General features: G+C 36.5%; 1 protein-coding gene across 1 annotated transcript in view; it reads right to left on the bottom strand.

Moving 5' to 3' along the window:
- The window catches only part of DSG4 (desmoglein 4), a gene marked incomplete at its 5' end in the record, with an annotated part of 36,920 nt that overhangs the window by 14,131 nt on the left and 3,760 nt on the right, over window positions 1–19,029 (bottom strand). The window contains 8 exons of the mRNA XM_079109321.1: window positions 166–437; window positions 3,693–3,878; window positions 4,716–4,850; window positions 5,112–5,278; window positions 7,022–7,166; window positions 7,556–7,711; window positions 9,431–9,562; window positions 11,139–11,174. Of these exons, the coding sequence (XP_078965447.1) occupies window positions 166–437; window positions 3,693–3,878; window positions 4,716–4,850; window positions 5,112–5,278; window positions 7,022–7,166; window positions 7,556–7,711; window positions 9,431–9,562; window positions 11,139–11,174 (1,229 nt within the window). The remainder of the gene's footprint in view (window positions 1–165; window positions 438–3,692; window positions 3,879–4,715; window positions 4,851–5,111; window positions 5,279–7,021; window positions 7,167–7,555; window positions 7,712–9,430; window positions 9,563–11,138; window positions 11,175–19,029) is intronic.

The raw sequence follows: 19,029 nt of genomic DNA, 5'->3' as shown, positions 1-19,029 counted from the left end.
TAAGAAAATTTCAAATGCCATACTAGTTTTCTTAAACAAATAAACAAAGAAGAGCAAGACAAAAATCCCCAAAAATATTATAACGAAAATACACTAGCAGATACCACATAAATTAACACTGGCCAGAATCAGGCCACATCAACACGAACCAAGTATTTGCAGTACCTGACATTTGTGGCAGGATTTCCTGTGTCCAGATCCATGGCTGTGTATGTGCCAAGCACATAATTCAATAAGGAATCTCCTCTTATTCCTTCTCGTACACTGAAAGTCATGGAACTTGGATGAAATGCGGGTCCTTCTCTCACATTAATAATCTGAATTCTCACAGGGGTTGAGTGCATTCGGAATTGAGAAGCAACAGAGTGGTGAAAATCCGCTTGGTTTTTAACTCCAATACCAAGATGAACATTAGGTATTTGTTCATAATCCAGCATCTAATGAAAAGTGAAAAACTCTGAAACAACAAACAACTCTCTTTTTATAGAACGAGAAGTCATGGTGGACAAGCTATACACTAGACTAAAGCAATGCGATTCAGATTTTAAATGGAAAAAAATTAGTTATTACTGCACTGGGTATTTTAGACATCCGATTCTTTTTGCCTTTTGGCAAGATCAGGTATGTAGGATATTTACGTCTGTGTCTTTAAATTGGAATCATGTTTTGGAGTTTTGAATTTCTTATAAAAAACCCCTAAAATGAAAAATAATATTTTCTCAAATGAACAGTTTATAAAAAATAAAAAATAAATTTAGAATGAAATAAAAAATGTTCACAACTGTTAAATGAATAAATAAATAGGACTCAGATTTCCTTTGTCAAATTCACATTTGAGAATCTCCTGAAAGTATGAACAGCAGGATAAAGTAGTAAAATATGTGATATATTTAAACAAGTAATTCTTTTTCTAAATGATAGGAGCAATTCTAAAGAACTCAGAAATATTATAGTCAGCCTTACACTGTAATTTAACTGCACTGGGCCTGCTAGATAAGAAGAGTCCTTTATGAAGCTCATTCAAAAAAGTAAATACCACACCCTGAGAAAAATAACCTTTGAACTGGGTTTCCTGGGTAAGAGATGAATGGATTCTTTTTATCCAGAATGACTGATGTGGTGACATGAAAAGTCTCAAGTGAAAAAGCTGTTGTAAACAAGGGAGTGCTGACAATGTCTATCCAGAAGTACTCTGGAAGCTTAGGTGAGCATCTCTTGACCTCAAAGCAACATTTTCAAACAGTAAGACCATATTATATATTCTTTGAGTCCTTGTGTTTCTGAAAGAATTTTGAAATTTTGTGCTTTCATTTGCCAACAAAAGTCAAGATGTGTGTGGCCCCTGGGAAGTTCCAGGACATCATGAATGTTTTATTAGGTTTTGGAGCTAAAACTTCCAGAAGTGCTGATAAAACAGAAATACAAGCAGAAATTCACTTGGATTTTTCTTTGGACATGACTTCGCATACTTCACTTGAATTTCAGCTAAAACCCTTAAGTTCTAGGATTTTGATTGCTTTTACACATCTTTTGACAGTTGTCACCATAATACTCACATATGAATGTTCCAGTGCACATGAGAAGAACCACAGAGTCAAATATGAATTATATACTCAAAGATGAATTTTCAATGGGAAGAGATCTCTCTTCTATAACTCAATTTTTTATTTTTTATTTGTATTTTCTAGAATTCCATGCTTTCTTTAAGTAAATGAAAAACCTGGGAACCTCTATTCTGATAGAGAAATCTCCTGGGGTTTTCTGGTGTGTATATGCACAAATATGTTCCTGTTCATTACAATTGTTCTCTCCCTATTGAGCAGATGTAATGCAAATACATTAATGTGCGTCTAAATTTGTAACATAGAAACTCACAGAATCTAGGGACAGAAAGTTGATTGAAGGTCAATTTTCCTTCTAGCAGGGATGTTTACAAAGGACAAATAGAGGAAATGCAGACATTTGCATTCATTCTTTGCAGGGGGGACTCTCTGGCAAGGATTTTCTGATTGCATTTAGACATCTGGGGTTTGCAAAGAGGAACAATAACAAACTGCTTACCCCAAAGTGTCTTCTTGGAGTAAACGACTAGATTCTTAGGACCTAAGGACTTGGTTAACATAATGATTATTGTCAGAATTTTGATCTTTCTAGAGTTGAACCCACAATGCTATTACTATTTTTTAAAAATTCCAAAGCACTTCTTGGTGTTTAAGAAAGGACTGGGAAACTTTTTGGTCAAAGATCTGAGAGTAAATATTTTGGATTTGGGGGCATCATGTGCAGTTTCTGTCTCAGTATTCATTTCAACCCTTGGAGTGTGAAAATAGCCACAGAAAATATATAAAAGAATGAATGTAGCTGTATTCCAACAAAAAATTTATTTGCAGAGCAGAGGCTTGTCCAGATTTGACCTATGGGCCATAGTTTTTGACCTCAAAGCAAGGTTTTCAAACAGTAAGACCATATTATATATTCTTTGAGTTCTTGTGTTTCTGAAAGAATTTTGAAATTTTGTGCTTTCATTTGAATGAAAATCTTAAAAAGTATATAGAGATATTTTCTATAAATTTGGTGATCCTATCATAAATTAATTCACTGCATGATTTCTGTGTACATGGTTGTATTTTGTTGATAAAGTAATAATACTTTAAAAATAGTTCCAGACACTTAAGGAAAGAGACTCAATGCACGAATGGTATGTTTATATTAGGTGAAGGCTAAATGGACTCCAAATATATTTAAAAAAAAATTCACAGTAACTCCAACCACAGAGAAAAGTAGTGACAGAATGGAATAAACACAAGCATATTGTGTACCAACCTAAATAGGTGTGTGTGTGTGTGTGTGTGTGTGTAAGTGAATATATATTTTCCTACCTATAAGTGTTGTTTATATTGTTAATAGCAATTTCTCATTGGAGAAAAAAAATGCCCTCTTTATATGAATGCTCATGTGATTTTATTGGTTTGTGGTTTTGTTTTTAATTTATAAATATTTAGATATTATTGTTGCCCATGAAGTAAAAGAATAAAGTCCTTTAAGAAAAATTGTAAGAAAAATTCCAGAGTTCAATATTCAAGATTCTCAGCAAAATGACCCCATGTGGCATCTCCATTCCTACTTCTCTTTCTTTCCTGTGTGAATGCTCTGCTTGGCACAGCCTCACAGGGCTCTTACCACGTCCCAAACATGTGTCCTGTTTTGTGCCTCTGTGTGTTTCCTCCTGTCATTATCTGCAGTAGCAATCTCAGTTATAAGGTCTTGCTTAAATCCTACTCTCTGCTTTTCAGACAAATCTAGCACAGAAGTCTCTCCCCTGCAGTTATGCAATTAATTAGTTGACATTTCATCCACTTGGCAATCAGTTAGGTTTTATATCATGACTTCTGTACCACTATTTATTTGATTGCTAAATTCACAGATGTTATTTAATTTGGAGGTACTTCCTTTATGTTCTCATTTAGATCTTGGGCACTGTGAGAACAAATCAGGTTTCTTTTTCTTGGTAACAACTGTTCTTCTGGGAGGGAAGGCTCAGACTGACACTGTGGCCTCCTTGAGATACATGCCAATATGAGCTGCATTCAAGGTTTTTTTTTAAATGCAGTATTTTTTTAAAATGCAGACTCTGTCTTTGAGAGTTATTTAAAAATTCTTTGGAAGAAAATATTGCAGATCCCATACTATACCTTGACTACTTTCAAAATGCCTTCGTTGGTGCGTGGGTCTGTTTGAATATCAAACCAATTCCCATCATTTCCAGAAAGGATTAAATATTGTGCCAACCAATTATCGGTGCCTTCTTCATCAAGATCAATTGCTTGCAGTCGTATCAGTTCTGAACTCAAACAATTTTCTTCAATACTTGCTGAGTACTGAAATGATATAGATTGATTTTATAATCAATGAATTTTTACAAGCAAAAAGATATTTACTTATACATAGTTATCTTCTAAAATGCTAATGATAAACTATGTCAGTGATTTTACACTGTTATTAAATGGCAAATGTCCACTCATAAATAGAAGACTTAAATGCTGCTAAGATAATAAAAGAGATTTTCATGTGCTACTTGTAAAATCAAGATCAAACTGGCATTGTTTCATTTTGTCTGGCTTATTTTTATTGACTCCATTCCTTTAGGGAATTGGTTTTTTTTTTTTTTAAGGGTTGATAATAAATACATTAGGTTTTATGGGCCAGGAAAATCTGTTTTTCAGTTGTTCATCTTTGCTGTTGAAGCAAAGGGAAAGAAATGATCGATAAAATACATTTTTTTTTTTTTTTTTTTTTACCAAAACAGGTGGCAAGCCAGATTTGTCCCTGGTATGTTGAATTTTATGTTTCTTTATGCCTGAATATGAAAATAGAAATTGAGACTGCTTGAGATTCTGGTGGATTTAATTCAGGCAATCATGAGTCAGGTATGAACATCTTACTATTGTTATATTATTCTCAGCTACATCAATACATTTCTGTGAGGAGAGCATATGGAGTAGGTAGTATTTGCTTTCAAAGAGGTTTCCTTGAAATGGTGAATTAAAGAAAAACATATAACATTAAATTATATTATTATACATAAGAATTTCCAAGGTTTATGAAAGAAGGCAGAATCCATCCATACAAATGGCAGAGCCAGGTTCACAAACTAGTAGGAAATCAAATCGATTACTGATTCTTATAGAAAAAAGATCATAAGAATAACCACTTACTGAAGTCTTCTCTAAGATGGGGAAATTATCATTGACGTCTAAAACCTTGATTCTACAGTCACACTCAGAGGATAGCCCATCTGCGGCTCCATCACGATCTGAGCCCCGCACAAGTAGGTTGTACATACTGTGTTGCTTAATTAAGATGAAAAAAAAATTGTAAGACTTAGGTCTTGTTTTGAATAGAATCCAACGCATTTCAGTGTCTTCATCTGTCTTTTCTTTTATATACACATTAAATAAAATCTATGTAATTGATCTTTTCATTAAAAACGACTGAAATCTTTTTCCTTCCCTCCTTCACATTGGATTAAGGTCATACATAGATCATTTCATCTTTGCCTCTTCAAAAATGAATTCTATATTTCTGACCATTCCATTCACAGAAGGCTTTACCTCTCTGTCAAGGAAACTGGACATGGTGCGGACTTCTCCAGTGTACCTGTTCACAATGAACATTGGTGCACCTGCGGGCTCCTGAGAGATGATTTTGTAGGCGATTTTAGAATTCAAATGATTGTCTTCATCTGCATCTGTGGCACTTAGCTTTATCACCAGAGCATCTGAAAATGAAGATTTTGGCAGACAATGGTTGGGACTCCATTAGAATTAATTCATAATTCAGCAAATCGGTAGACATAAAAAGGAAGAGTGGTTGGACTTCTTAATTCCCTCCATTAAGGTTTTCTATGAAAATATATTCCATAACGTATAGCTATGCTGGTGATTACTAAAACAGCAGTGGTGTGATTCTATGAAAGTTTTCTATTGTTGATAAAGTACTTTACTCCTTAAATAATTATATGGCAAATTAGTAGCAAAATATAGTGCTCTTTAATGTGTGAAAAAGAAGTTCAGAAGATTATCAAAAGACAAAGGAAGTGATTTTATCAGTTTCATTTTTTTGCGATGATATTGTGAAATTAATTTAAAATGCCCAATTAAGAAAGATTATAACTTAGTAAAAAAATTCAACATTGCAATTATTTACTGAGCACCCACATTCTTAATTGTCACTAATCCAGAAACCTGAGAATTACTATTGGTTACACTGGAAGTTAATAACACTTTACTAAGCAGTCAAAATACATAATTATTGAAAAGGAGATTTGCCTACAGAAAAATAAGACATTCTTGATTATTCATAGAAACAAAGAACAGGCATCCTAAGCCAATCTGCAAAGACAGTAGTGCATGGGACATGTTTTTCAGAGTTGACAGATTCCCTGACATACTTTGGCTTTGCAGCTATCAAAGTAAAAAAAAAATCCTACTCCAGGGAACCAGGGAGCCTCTTAATAGAAAGAGCCAGGATTCAAGGACTTCACAGTCTATGAAGGTTGTACCCTGGCCCTACAACCTTTGTCCTGTAACTAATATCTCTGGAGGAAACATTAATGACTTCTAATCAGTGATGGTGGGGGCTTGGCGGAGGGTTTCGCCTTCTCTTCCTTCACCAAGGCTGTTTTAAAGTCAGTTACCAAGGAAGCACTCTCTGCTTTGCCTCCTTTTGGCAAATCCTTTTCTCTGCTTCTTTATATTCTCCCATCCTATACATTAAAAAACAGTTTGGGTTTATCTGGTTTGCTTCTGAAATTTGTCTCCTCCCTCCACCAAGATTTCCCTCCAAATGGATTTAGAGGTTTTTTGGCAGGATTTGGAAGGGAAAGGGATGTCAGAGGATTGTGGGGAAGAGGGGGCAAGAAGACAGGCGAAGAGGAGTACCAGGCACCCAGAAGCAAAGCCTAAGAGGACGGAAAGGAAGTTCAGGAGAATGGATGTGAAGGGAGAAAGCAAAGGGGCATTAGACTTGGAAACGGAATTAAGCAAGAAGGAAAGGAATGAAACAAATGAGAGAAGATAATGTCACTGACTGCATAGACTGAGGAGAGAGGAGTGCTCTCAGTGAGTGTCCCATGGTTCAATTGTGCAGGTGTGACCATCTGCCTGCTGTGGTTCAGCCAACAATTTTGAGGACAGACCCGAACGGGGTCTTATTTAACATTCATGGTTTCTTCCTCAGGTTACTCTTGTGGACTAAGATTTGAGGAGGGTGCCAGCACTGGCTTGAATGCATGTGTAAGAATTTCTAAAAATAAGAGGATATTTAGTATTTTTAGGCATGAGGTTTTTTTGTTTTTTTATTTTTGTTTTTTTCTGAGTTTTAGGATAAACTTTGCGGAGTTTATTCAAAATGTAAATCGAACTTTTTCCGATCTTTAATTACCAGTATTTTAGTGTTTTAACGCTTTTGAAGGAAGGAGTTAGATACGGTGTAAGGTAAGAAGGGGCATCTTCTGACTTACTGGCATCACTGTTTTCTTCGATGCTGGCTGTGTACACATTCTGTGTAAAGACCGGGGGGTTATCATTTATGTCCATAACTTTGACTCTGAGCTCCAGGGGTCTCTCTAAATCTTCACCTCGTGAATTCAGAGCCCGGCAATAGATCTGTGGAAAGTTGGAAAAAAGCAAAAAAACAAAAAAACAAAAAACAAAACAAACGAACAAAGCTATCATTCTCCACCAAAGGAAATAAAGTAACATGTTTGAAAATGCATGATGAAATAAGTAAAGAAGCAATTTTTTTTTTTTTTACCGAAGTCGGACCATATTATCATCTACGATTTAATGTCATCAAGACATTTGGTTACATGCAACTGCAACACGTAAGAGAATCCTGCACTATAAACTTTCATTTTTACAATTTCCCCACCCCGTCAAGTCCTTTATTTGTTTCAATGTACTGTTTTAACAAAAGTCAGCCATACTCCTGAAATGATTTTTTAAAAAGGAAGAAAAATAATATTAATAAATCACAACACACTGTTGTGACTTACCAAGAATAGTGGAGTTATCTCTCTGTCCACCACCGAAGTGATGTTAATTTCCCCAGTGCGAGGATTAATGGTGAACACTCCATAAGGTGGCCGATCAATCCCTGCTCCGGAGATTCGGTATGTAATCTTCTGATTCACTTCACAGTCTGATCGAATCTGTGGGCAAAGTGGTTAGGATTATGAGAGCAGATCATTAACCTCAGAATGTAACGGAATGAAAGGAAATAGGAATTGTAGTCAGATGGGCTTTGATTTGAAAGCCCAAGACTTGGTTCCATGTGACCTTGGAATTGCTGAACTTATTCAAGCGCCAGCTCATAGAGAGGACAATACTGTTCCCTGATAGGTTTGTTGTATGAGATGATTTTATACAGACTCAGCACAATGCATATGTGCATATGGGATACGCACACTTGATGTTGGATTTGTTATATTAGCAATATGTTCAATTCTCTGATTTTGTTTTCATATAGGCAATCTGATAGAAGAAATCAGAACTGTCAGCATTTTAAAATGTTATATTAATAAGTACCCTGCTTAGACTTGCGTTTGAGAGTTAGCCAAAATGGCAGATAAATTAAGAAAATCGGAAGAGAGATACAGTGTTTAGAAAATTAAAAAAATTTGATTTAGTGTATCGCTCTTCTGACAAATAGATTTTATGGTTAATATTCTACCACATGGATTTTTTTTGGGGGGGTAGGTAACAAGGGATTGAACCCAGGGCACTTCACCACTGAGCTACATCCTTTCCCCCTTTTTATTTTTATTTAGAGGCAGGGTCTCACTAAGTTGCTTAGGGCCTAAGTTGTTGAGGCTGGCCTCAAACTTGCAATCCTCCTGCCTCAGACTTCCAAGTCACTGGGAGTACAGGTGTATGCCACCATGCCTGGCTCTCTACTATGTGGATTTTTAAAAATAGCTTTGTAACTGTTGCTAATAAATTCAAAATAAGATAGTTTACATTTTGAAATCTTATCTGTATACTAAAGATGAGAACATTTGGTAAACATTAGGAATTATTATCCAAACAGCTACAATTAATTCAAGTCAGTGGGGAATAAAACTTCAGTTAGCTCAGGTCTATTCCAAAGATCTTTTTTATTTGGAAGAAAACTCAGGAATTTCCACAAAGCAAATAAAAAAGAATGTGCATTATGAGGGGGATAACATAAAGGTGTAACTCTGAATTGATTGAAGTTTATACATCTAGGCAAATATTTTCTTCTATCCCTGCATAATTAGCATTTCTCTTAAAAATAAAATCTATCTATCCTATAGTATTAACAAAAAATAATAATTTAAAAACAATTTAAATAAAATATAATTTAAAAGCGTTCCCTATCCCTCACCCTCACTTCTTGAGGGTCTTGCTAAATTTCCCAGGTTGGTCTCAAACTTGTGACCTTCCTGCCTCAGTAGCCTGAGTTGCTGGGAACAGGAGGTGCCATCAGGCCTGGCTTGTGCCATACCCTTTCTGTCTTGGTTGTAGAGACCTCATGGGAACATTTGATACCATCTTGCTTAACTCAAGTCAACTTGCTTAACTCAGTCAAGAGCAGTATACCCTTGACTTTTTGGAGAGTCTTTAGACTCTCATAAATTTCCTATAACACATACATGCAATTATGAGCAGAACACAAACAAAATCCACAGGTGTTGGAGATCCAAGTCTTCTTGGAACACTTGTAAAGGGCTCTCTGCTCTGTACCACCCAGGACATGGTTCTCAAAAAGTGCCTCAGTAACACAAGCAAATGGCCACATGCCATCTTAAATCACTATGGGATAGCAAAGACTGCAAATGTTCTAGAGCTTTCCTGCCCACAAAAGCATCTGCTAGCAGCTCAGGATAGTCCCACTTGTCACCACTTACTCTGGCGATTGGATTCCTCTTTGAGTTGTCCTCTCCTTCTCGACAGGCAGCAGCGAACTTGATCCACTCCCTCTTTTGTCTTCGGACGGTTTGCCAAGTTGTCGTGCCATTTTCAATGTCTAGTTCTTTCACCTAAAGCAAAACATGATTCACATTTCTTACAGTGTTAAAGCACTGTTACTTAGGATGGACATTTATTTAACACGGTAAGGAGCATCCAGAAGAAATAAAACAATGGTGTTGAATTTGAGGAACAAAGGGATTTTTTTCCCCATACTAAATCACAACTCTGGATAGATAAAACTTGCGCACCTTTGACTACTATTTCTTTTGGAATCATCTTACTTTTAGTGAAACAACTTTCATTGGCTGTCTATGGTGCTCTCAGCGGATGGGTTTTTGCTTTATTTTATCCATCCTGACCAGGTAGAGGCCTAGTCTACTTCACCCTTCCTTGATCTCTGATCAGACTTTACCATCTCTAGAGTGCAGATTGCACTCTTGTATGTGAGCATGGACCATACAAAGTGGTAGTTGAATAGTTGTGCTCAACTAGAAGAGGGAAGGGATTTTTTCTTTTCTTTTGATAAGGACACCACTGTGGCTAAGCATCCAAATATGTTATTGTAAAATTAGAAGAATATTTTTAACTGAATTGATGGGACCAGAAATAATCTTATACATACCTTTATGGCTTCTTTGTGTTGTATATTTGTATCTCTGTTTGCTATATGTTTGTCCCTTTATAATTTCATGTTGCTATTGTTGGTGAGTGCTTAAGAATTTTATAGTACTACAGAGTTTAGAAACACTACTGCATGCATAAATATATACATGTGAACTTATTTTTGGAAATCCTAAAGTCCTTATTGAAGCATAAGTGATTATATGTTTACTTAAGCTAAGATTTTTTTAATAACCACTTTTGGGGAAGAAGATGCTCCATGTGAATAGAGCTTATTTTTACAAAAATCAACTCATTTATATTTTCCCTCATTTTAATACAATATCTTGAAAGGTACATATATTTTGTAGATAGAGATTAGAAAAGTAATTTCATCTTTTCCAATGATTTGAGAGGATTATAATGAAAATCAAGCTATGATAATAAAATTAAGCATCACCAGAGATAGGTTTATTTCCTGAGTCCCACTGTATTTTTTTTCCATGTGTGAGGGGGGGGGTTTGAGGGGGTGCTGGGATTGAACCCATAGCCTCACTGGTACTAGGCAAGTGTTCTATCACTGAGCTATATTCCCAGCCCTGTGACTCTCACTCGAAAAGTTACCCAATTCTCTATTGGCTTAGTTAGTGATGCTTGCAAATGTTTTTTACTTTGACATCTTTCCCTCATTCGTAGACTACCAATTGTCAATCTTGTTGATGTGACTAAAAATCCTCTTACATTCTGAACTGTTTCTTTGCTTATTTTGCTTTGCCATAGGTTGGGGGACATATACTTAAGCTACTAACATAGTCTGATGAGTAGGAGTCATTACTGAGACACTGAGCAGTTGCAAGCCTGCTCTAAATAGAAGTTTGGAACTCTGGGTTTTGTCATTGCTATTTCAGTGTGGTTGAGGTTGTTTCTCTTAACTTTGATCTGAATGTTTACAGATTCAAATATTCTAATTTTTGACATATGATACATTATAAAATCCATTTTCTTTTAATTTTAGGTAGAGAAAATAATTTTATTGTACATTACCTCGACAATAAATTCGCTGTTTACTTCCAACACCACCTGTCATGGAAGGCACAGTATTAGCATACATTTTCATATTTAAAAGAAGCAGTGTCATAAAAGCATTGGTGGTATATTTTCACTAACTTATTTCTTAAATATGCATTTAATTAATAATATAGAATAAATCTGAGTAATAAAAAAATGGGTAAGACTTTTTCATTTGAAGGATTTTTAAACTTTTAGAGAAGATGAAAGAATAACTCTTCAGCAAGGCAGGATAAGCTACCTGCTTCAATGGAGGCACTCATGTGCTCAAAGGAAGGGTAGAACATGTAACTCAAGGTATCAAACAAGTTTGAGGGAGGCCTCATAGGGAAGTGGGGGTAGGAAGAGAATTTGCAGGATGAAGCTGTTTTGATAAGAGGAATTGATAAGGAAGAACATTTCAGCTAGAGTAAAACCAGAACTCATGGAAAGGCACTAGGCTTCCGAGGATGTTATAAAAATGGTAAATATTAGGGGGAAGGTCGAGGTGTCTTGGAGCAAATTTCAGAATGTCAGTTGGAAGGAAGATCATGAGGTGCTTTATGCAACAGGTAAGGATCTTGGATTTAACTGGGTAGAGGCAGGGAGTGACAATGACATTATCTTTAAAACACTGATATAAAGGGAAGACTACAAAGCAAAGCACTCTAAGTCAAGACATTTAGGAATTAGCAATTGATTAGGTAAGACATAGTTAGAATAGGTCCCTCAGGGCTGCAGTGGCACTGGAGAGAGAAGGGAGATATCACCCCAAAAACTGATGGAGGGATTTGAGGGAGGAAGAGTCAGACAATTCTGGTGACTTTAGCTTAACTTTCTGGGAGAATGGAAGTACAACTAACAGAAATGGAAAATTCAGCAAGAGACTATCACTGAGGGAAGATGATAGCTGAAATTTGTTCCATTAATTTTCAATGCACTTCTAATATCAGAGATAGACACAAAACCTGAAAAGCTGAAAGTTTTCTGAATAGCCTTATTTGAAGTTGAAAGAAATGAGGACAAGAAATGAAACAGTCTCAAGAAGATAAATGGAGTAAACAGAGTCTTGTGGGAAAGGCTTACTCTTGGGCAAGGAACTGTAGGAAGAAGTCTGGAGGCAGAGGGCTCTGATAGAGGACAAGGGATGCTGTGTGGCACAGAGCAGGTTCTTAGTGTAAGAAGAATGAGAAATGTGGATGGTTGGTATGGATGCAGAGTTTAGAAAGGAGAAGAGATTGGATAAGAAGGTGGAGAGATAGCCAGAGCAATAAGGAGTACAGTGCTAAGAAGTCAGACAAACAAGGACTATTTAATGGCTTATGTGTGGTAGCAAAGTCAAGGAGAATGGGAACTGAGAGACCTTGGGGCCTTAAAGCAGGCAGTCATTGCTCACTTTTGTGAGTGGCGTATATCAGACTGCAGGAAATCAGCTATTAAGAAAATAGAAATAGCAATCATAGATTATATTTTGAATAAGTTAGCAAGAAAGAGAAATATAAGAGGTTTGAAGCAGTTCAAAGTCTCATTAAATCAAGGCATATTTTTTTTAGGTTGGAAAACCATGACCAAATATATAATCTGTAGGGAGAGGAAAAGGGGTTTATGGAAAAAGAATGGCAGAATGAGAAGGGAGAAAAGGAGGAGGAAGAGGAGGAAAGGAAAGAGTAGTTATAGTTATGATTCAGAGAGAGTAGGAATGGTTAAATTAAAAGTATGAGTAAACGAGTTAGATGATAATGAGAACGAATATTTCTTCCTCTGGAATGGAATGTCAACATGTCTGTCGTGAGTATGATATATATATATATATATAAAATACATATATGTTATCAAATACAAATATAACATTTCAAAAACCAACAGAAGAATACAACAAAGAAGAAAAAAAAATCATGAGCTATAATTGGAGGAAAATGACTCACATCTCTATTCTCTCACTTTTGTGGTGAGCAGGCATGAGGAGGGCTAGAAGTGATTGTCAACAGTCTCTAGATGTCTTTAGGGAGGTGACAGGAAGCCAACTAAATGCCTTGGGATAGAAGAGAGAGGGAGGCTCACCCTGTATTCTTGAGTTAGGAAACATTTGAGCTCAGAAAATTTGAAACAGAAAAAAACCATTATTTCATAGTTGGTGAAGAGTTTGTGGAGAAGTTGAGATGAGGAGGTAAGAATAGGGTGCTTATTTCTTCTGTTTGGTGACTTCTCTGTAGAACTTGGCAAACTGGGAGTGGGGAAAGGAGGACACAAGGACTGCCCCAGGGTGGTGGGGTGGTGGTGGTGGAGGCAGAGTGGAGCTAAGGAGGAGATAAGGAGCTGTTGTGAACTCCAGCAGTCAGGGAGCAGGGGAAACCATGAACTGAGGCTGGAGACTGGGACAGGTAGCAAGGGCCAGAGTAAATTCTGAGGTGGGGGCCGGTGTAAGATGGAGCAGAGGGAGGGTATGGGCAAGATTTGTAATGGCAGATGAGTCCAGAAGGGCAACAACAGAGATTATTAGAGATTCGTCAGTGGGAATTGAGTCTCCTCTTAACTCACTGTCTCACGTGCAATTTTATTAAACATTAGTAAAATATCTATGCCTGGGAATGAATATCAATAGTTACTAGAAGATAGTATTATTCAGTTGCCTAGAATGTGCTATTTTATTTAATTATTTTGGGGGTTAAAATTTTTGATGTTAGAGAAGCAGATGATTCTGAAAGGTGCATGAAAAAATCAAACAGGATCTCACTAATAGGAGATTGGCAATTTTTTTTCCCACACTTTTCCTTTGTAAACCCATATTCTACAAACTATATTTTTATTTTTTTGGTATGGGGATTGAATGCAGAGGTGCTTTATCATTGAGCCACATCTTCATCCCTTCTTATTTTTCATTTTTTGACAGGGCCTCATTAAGTTGCTTAGGGCTTGGCTAGTTTGCTGAGGCTGCCCTCAAACTTGCAATCCTTATACCTCAGTCTCCTGGGTCACTGGGATTACAGGCCTACGCCACCGTGTCTGGCTAACTTTTTTTTTTTTTTTTTTTAACGGAAAAGAAACCACATGTATATAATTTTGTAATTTTCCTTTTGTACTCAATGGCTATCATGGTAAGTTCTGTGTCCATGAATACATATAGACATACATTTTGATGGTTGCCTTACATATCACTTAGTAGTAGCTGTTTTTCATGCTAGTCACTGGGACATTAGGGTAACTGAGAAACAATGCCTTGAGCAGTTCATGCTGCAGACTGAACTCCGACATGTGGTTCTCAGTGGGAGGTTAACTGGAAGCCCTACCTTGGTGAATGCCAGGTTGGTGAGCTCAGAGCACGTGAGCTCAGAGCACAGGAGCTCTTTATTAACAAGTGTCTCCCTGTCCTCCTCTTTGGCTTCGCACTAGTTTCTGTTTCCTCCCTCTTCTCCACTGCTCTCTTTCTTTCTCCTCTTTGATACTCTCTTCCTTTCTCCCTTCCGGACCTTGTCTCAGGCCCCATGGAACCACAGAAGCATCATTATGTTGCTTCCCCACCCACCTTGGTGTGGACAAGCAGAGCTGTAGAACTTCAGAGTTAATCACCTAATTTTAACTTGAAAGCAGTGAGAGTGAGCGGTAGCTGGGTTCTGTTCACAGTTCATTTAGAGATGTGGAAGGTCATTTTCACTCTGTGGTGGAACTCATTCTCTCTGTGGTTTCTGCCTGCTTATGACAAGCCTACAGGTTAATACTGTACCCATAAAGTATTAAAACAGCAACTGAGAATGGGTCCAATTCCCCATCCGACTCATTTTTATATTTTTCAACACCTAAAACTTTTTTTTTGGAATCACCAAGTATTATATTATCAAACTGTTCTGATTCTGTTTGAATATTTGAGTCATATAATTGTGCCCCAGCTCTGAGTAAATATTAATGTTTATGTTGACTAGTACTGATATTCTCTTTGCAAAGGTTTTCACAAAATTTGCTCATGAAAACTTTAGACATTTTGAAATGCGTTAAAGAAATGAACAAAGGATCTGAACACACACTTCTCCAAAAACAAAGTACAAATGGCCCAAAAATATATTTTAAAATGCTCAACATCCTTAGCTATCAAGGAAATGCAAAATTAAAACTACCACTTGAATTTCCACCTCACACTTTGGCTATTATCAAAAAAATAAAAAATAACCAATGTTAGTGAAGATGTGGAGAAAGAAGAGCCCTATACATTGTTGGTGGGAATACAATACTAACATAACCACTATGGAAAATAGTATGGAGATTCCTCAGAAAACTAAAAATAGAACTACCATATGATCTAGCTATACCACTCCTGGGTGTACACCCAAAGGAAATGAAGTCAGCATACAAAATAGATACCTGCATAACTATTTTTATTATGGCATTTTCACAACAGATGAATGGAAAAGAAAATATAGCATATGTGCACAATGGAATATTATTCAGCCATAAATAAAAATGAAATGTCATTTATAGGAAAAGGATGGAACTGAAGGTCATTGTGTTAAGTGAAATAAGTCAGACACAGAAAGACAAGTACCACATGTTTTCTCTCACACGTGAAAAAAAACAAAAAACAAACAAACAAAAAAAACCAAAAAAAAAAAACCCAGAAAAACAGAAGAAGATGGCCTGAAAGAAGAAGGGGAAGGAAAGGCAGGTGGCGGAGGGTGGAGAATACAATTAAGGAACAATAAATGTGTGTGACAGAAATGTCGCAGTGAAACCCATTAATTTGTACAATTAATGTGAGTTGAGTTATAGTAATAAAAAACTAAATAAAAGAAATTATTCTCCCTTTCCCCAAAAAATCAAATAACAAAAAAGAATTTTTGAAAAGAGATGTGCTTCTTTAAATCTTTCTATAGTATTAAATAAACCTTGGCATTTGATGCCTAGTATCACCCAATAGGATAAAAAAAAGGATCTAAATTCTTTAACAATTGTTATTTATTTTATTCCTATTTTTCCTTGAACTCTTATGTCCTATTTCCATTGATGATCTGGTGGACTAGACTAACCTTTCAATAATAATGAACAGCACAAACAATATGAAAATATAGAAATTTTGATGTGATATATTTAAATACAAAAATAAAACTTGATTTGAGTTCAATTCCTGGTTACCAAAAAAAAAACAAACAAAAAAAAACAAAAACAAAAAAAAAAAACGATATTCGAGTCAATTTTCTTTCTCAATACTAACATCATGTTTTGAATTGTCTTGTAGTTTAATGCCCCAGATAGTTTTACAATTAATTGCACTGCAACTTAGTAATATATTCCTTGGGTAATTTTTTTAAAAAAGGGGAATGGGTAGAGGAGAGCCACCTAATACTTTGGGTTCAGGTGTGTATTCAGTTAGTTCAATTTACAGAAAGAGTATAGATGCTGAGGACCTAGAAAATATTTCCTTTAAAAGTATGTGTGCACTCTACCCTTTGAGCTGCTCGTGCATGTCAGCGAATGTGCCCAACCGAAGACCATTGTTATGATAACAATTAAGCTGGTATCAAGGTTCTCAAATTGATGCACACATGAAGTCAAATAAATTTTGTTCCATAGTGGATGCTTTGGCTTATATTATCAAGTTTGGCTCGATAAAAAGCAATGTGGTTTAGAGACACAAATCCCTTAGACTTGGAGTCAGAAGAGCTGAGTGTGAGTCTTTTCTGTCCTTGACCAGCAATGTGCCTTTGGACAAACCCTCCAGGCCACCTGCTTCAAGTTCTGATCCAAATGGAATCACGGTGAGAAATGGAAGGGCTCAGCAGACCTTTGGTGCATCTCGAAATAGAAGAATGCCAGAAGTTTTCTTCTGCTTGAGAGGACGTGTTCATAGCACACAGGCCATATAAAAAGTACTGGTCAATCATTTTTAGAGACTGCAAAGTAGCCTCGTCAACCAGACTTGTCTTTGACTCAAAGAGAATAAGAAAGCATTTGAGCTCCTCTTATTTTGCACTCATCCTTTCTATGGAGCTCAGTTCAAATAGCCCTAAGAATCCTAGAGTATAACCTCCTTTAAGTCTTTTCACTGATCCTGACTTTTTTTTTTATGCCAGGGAAATGCAATGCTAGATCCCAGGCCATGTCAAAATTCTCATTTAACAGAACCTGTGTTGTGCAGGTATTTCTGGTATTTCTGCTCTCTGCTCAGCTGACTTTACTGATGAGTGTGACAGTAGCCACCTCTTTATGTGAGAGTCTTCCTGAAGGAACTCAGCAGGTGTTACTCTGGAGCCCTCTGAAATCATGAACCCTGTCAGAAGTTCCTTACTTTCCAAAACACCCAGGATGGGTGAAATGACATCGCCTTCCCAAACTGTACAAAGTAACATAACTCTGTGAACCTGAAGCTCTGAAGAATATTTATGGGCTCCTGGGTAATTGCAGAACTCCTCTCCTGTGAACATCCCTTGCCCTGTGCTTTTCAGAGCATAGGTGGGCCAGACATGATCCTCTGATGTGGCTTGGCCTGAAAGCCTACCTAAAAGACACCCACGCAGAATGGAACTGGCTGAACCAGTCACCATGGTGGCAGAATACTAGAAACGGGAGTTGGAGGCACCTGCTGTTAAGGGAGCAGAATAACCTGGAGAGATGTGGGACATCATCAATATATGATGGTTTCTGTGGGTCTCATGGATGAGAGAGTTTTTTGTCTTCTCTTTTTCTCTGTGTGTCCTTATAATAAATTGCATTAATGAAGGAACTGGAAAGTGCTGAAGAAAATAATTATGTGTGTGTGTGTGTGTGTGTGTGTGTGTGTGTGTGTGTGTGAATTTATGAGAATTCAGTGGAGAGTAAGACATAGTCCCTGCCTAGAAAGGGTTGCACATTAAAAGAGAGGGCAAGCAGATAAAAGAAAAAAAAATATGGGAAAGTATTTGACATTATAAAAGAAGTACATCAATGGGACCTGTGTAGGGAGTCAACTCTGACCCAGTTGAATGAGTTTTTAGTCTTGCACTGTTGGATTCAAATTCAGCCTGTCTGAATTGTGGGTTCTCATTTCTTTCCCAGACTGTTTTTTTTTTTTTAATTTCTAAAATGGAATACTTCTATTTACTTTTCAGGATTTTTGTTAAAATATGTTAAAATAACTTTGTTAACTGTAAAACATTTTGTTACTGTAATATGGTGAAATGACAATACAATGACAGACCCTACTCCCAGAGCCTATTCCTTCTTGTCTGAGTTTAAAATGATTAAGCTCATTTTGAAGCCCACTAACCACATTGATGTCTATCAACATGTGGATGGGAAATACTGTGAAATGATTTGGCAAAAGAAACACAAGGTAGGCACTAGATCCATTCATTCATTGAAAAGGTGTCATTGACAAAATATGTGATAGGCACTGTTCTCTGTATGCAAGTTCTGACTGATTATGATATACCCAATTCCAAAAGGAATAACAGAATATATGGTAATAATATATGACCATTTAACTTTTAGCAAATTGCAGAGAATTTTCTAGGTCTTGTTTTCTCTTTCAATATTTGCTCCTAGAGGGAATCTGATGATTTTATAAAAGACATGTGGAATCTAAATCATTTCCTGGATTCAGTGCAATATTAGAATACATATTATTCTCTTCCATAGTGAGTGCATTTAAAGTCAGAGGTACTGAACGAGGCTATTTGTGTTTCTATGACTTACTTGCCTTTTTGAAGTTAGTTTTGAAGTCATTTGCACACCTAGGACCATCCTATTAATAAGCAGTTCTCTCTTGAATAATGCTTATAAAAATTATTGAGTAAAGTAGTTGCCATCTTCCTAGGGATATGGTGGAGCTGCCAAGTTCAAGCCTAATTATACCACTTTTGTTTATAATTGAAGGTATATCAAGTAATGGCCTTTTAGTTTGTAAGCCATGTAATTTTCTGTG

Source organism: Sciurus vulgaris, assembly GCF_902686455.1.
Source record: "Sciurus vulgaris genome assembly, chromosome: 13".
NCBI classification, from domain to species: Eukaryota; Metazoa; Chordata; class Mammalia; order Rodentia; family Sciuridae; genus Sciurus; species Sciurus vulgaris.
This window is presented reverse-complemented; position numbering and strand designations above follow the sequence as displayed.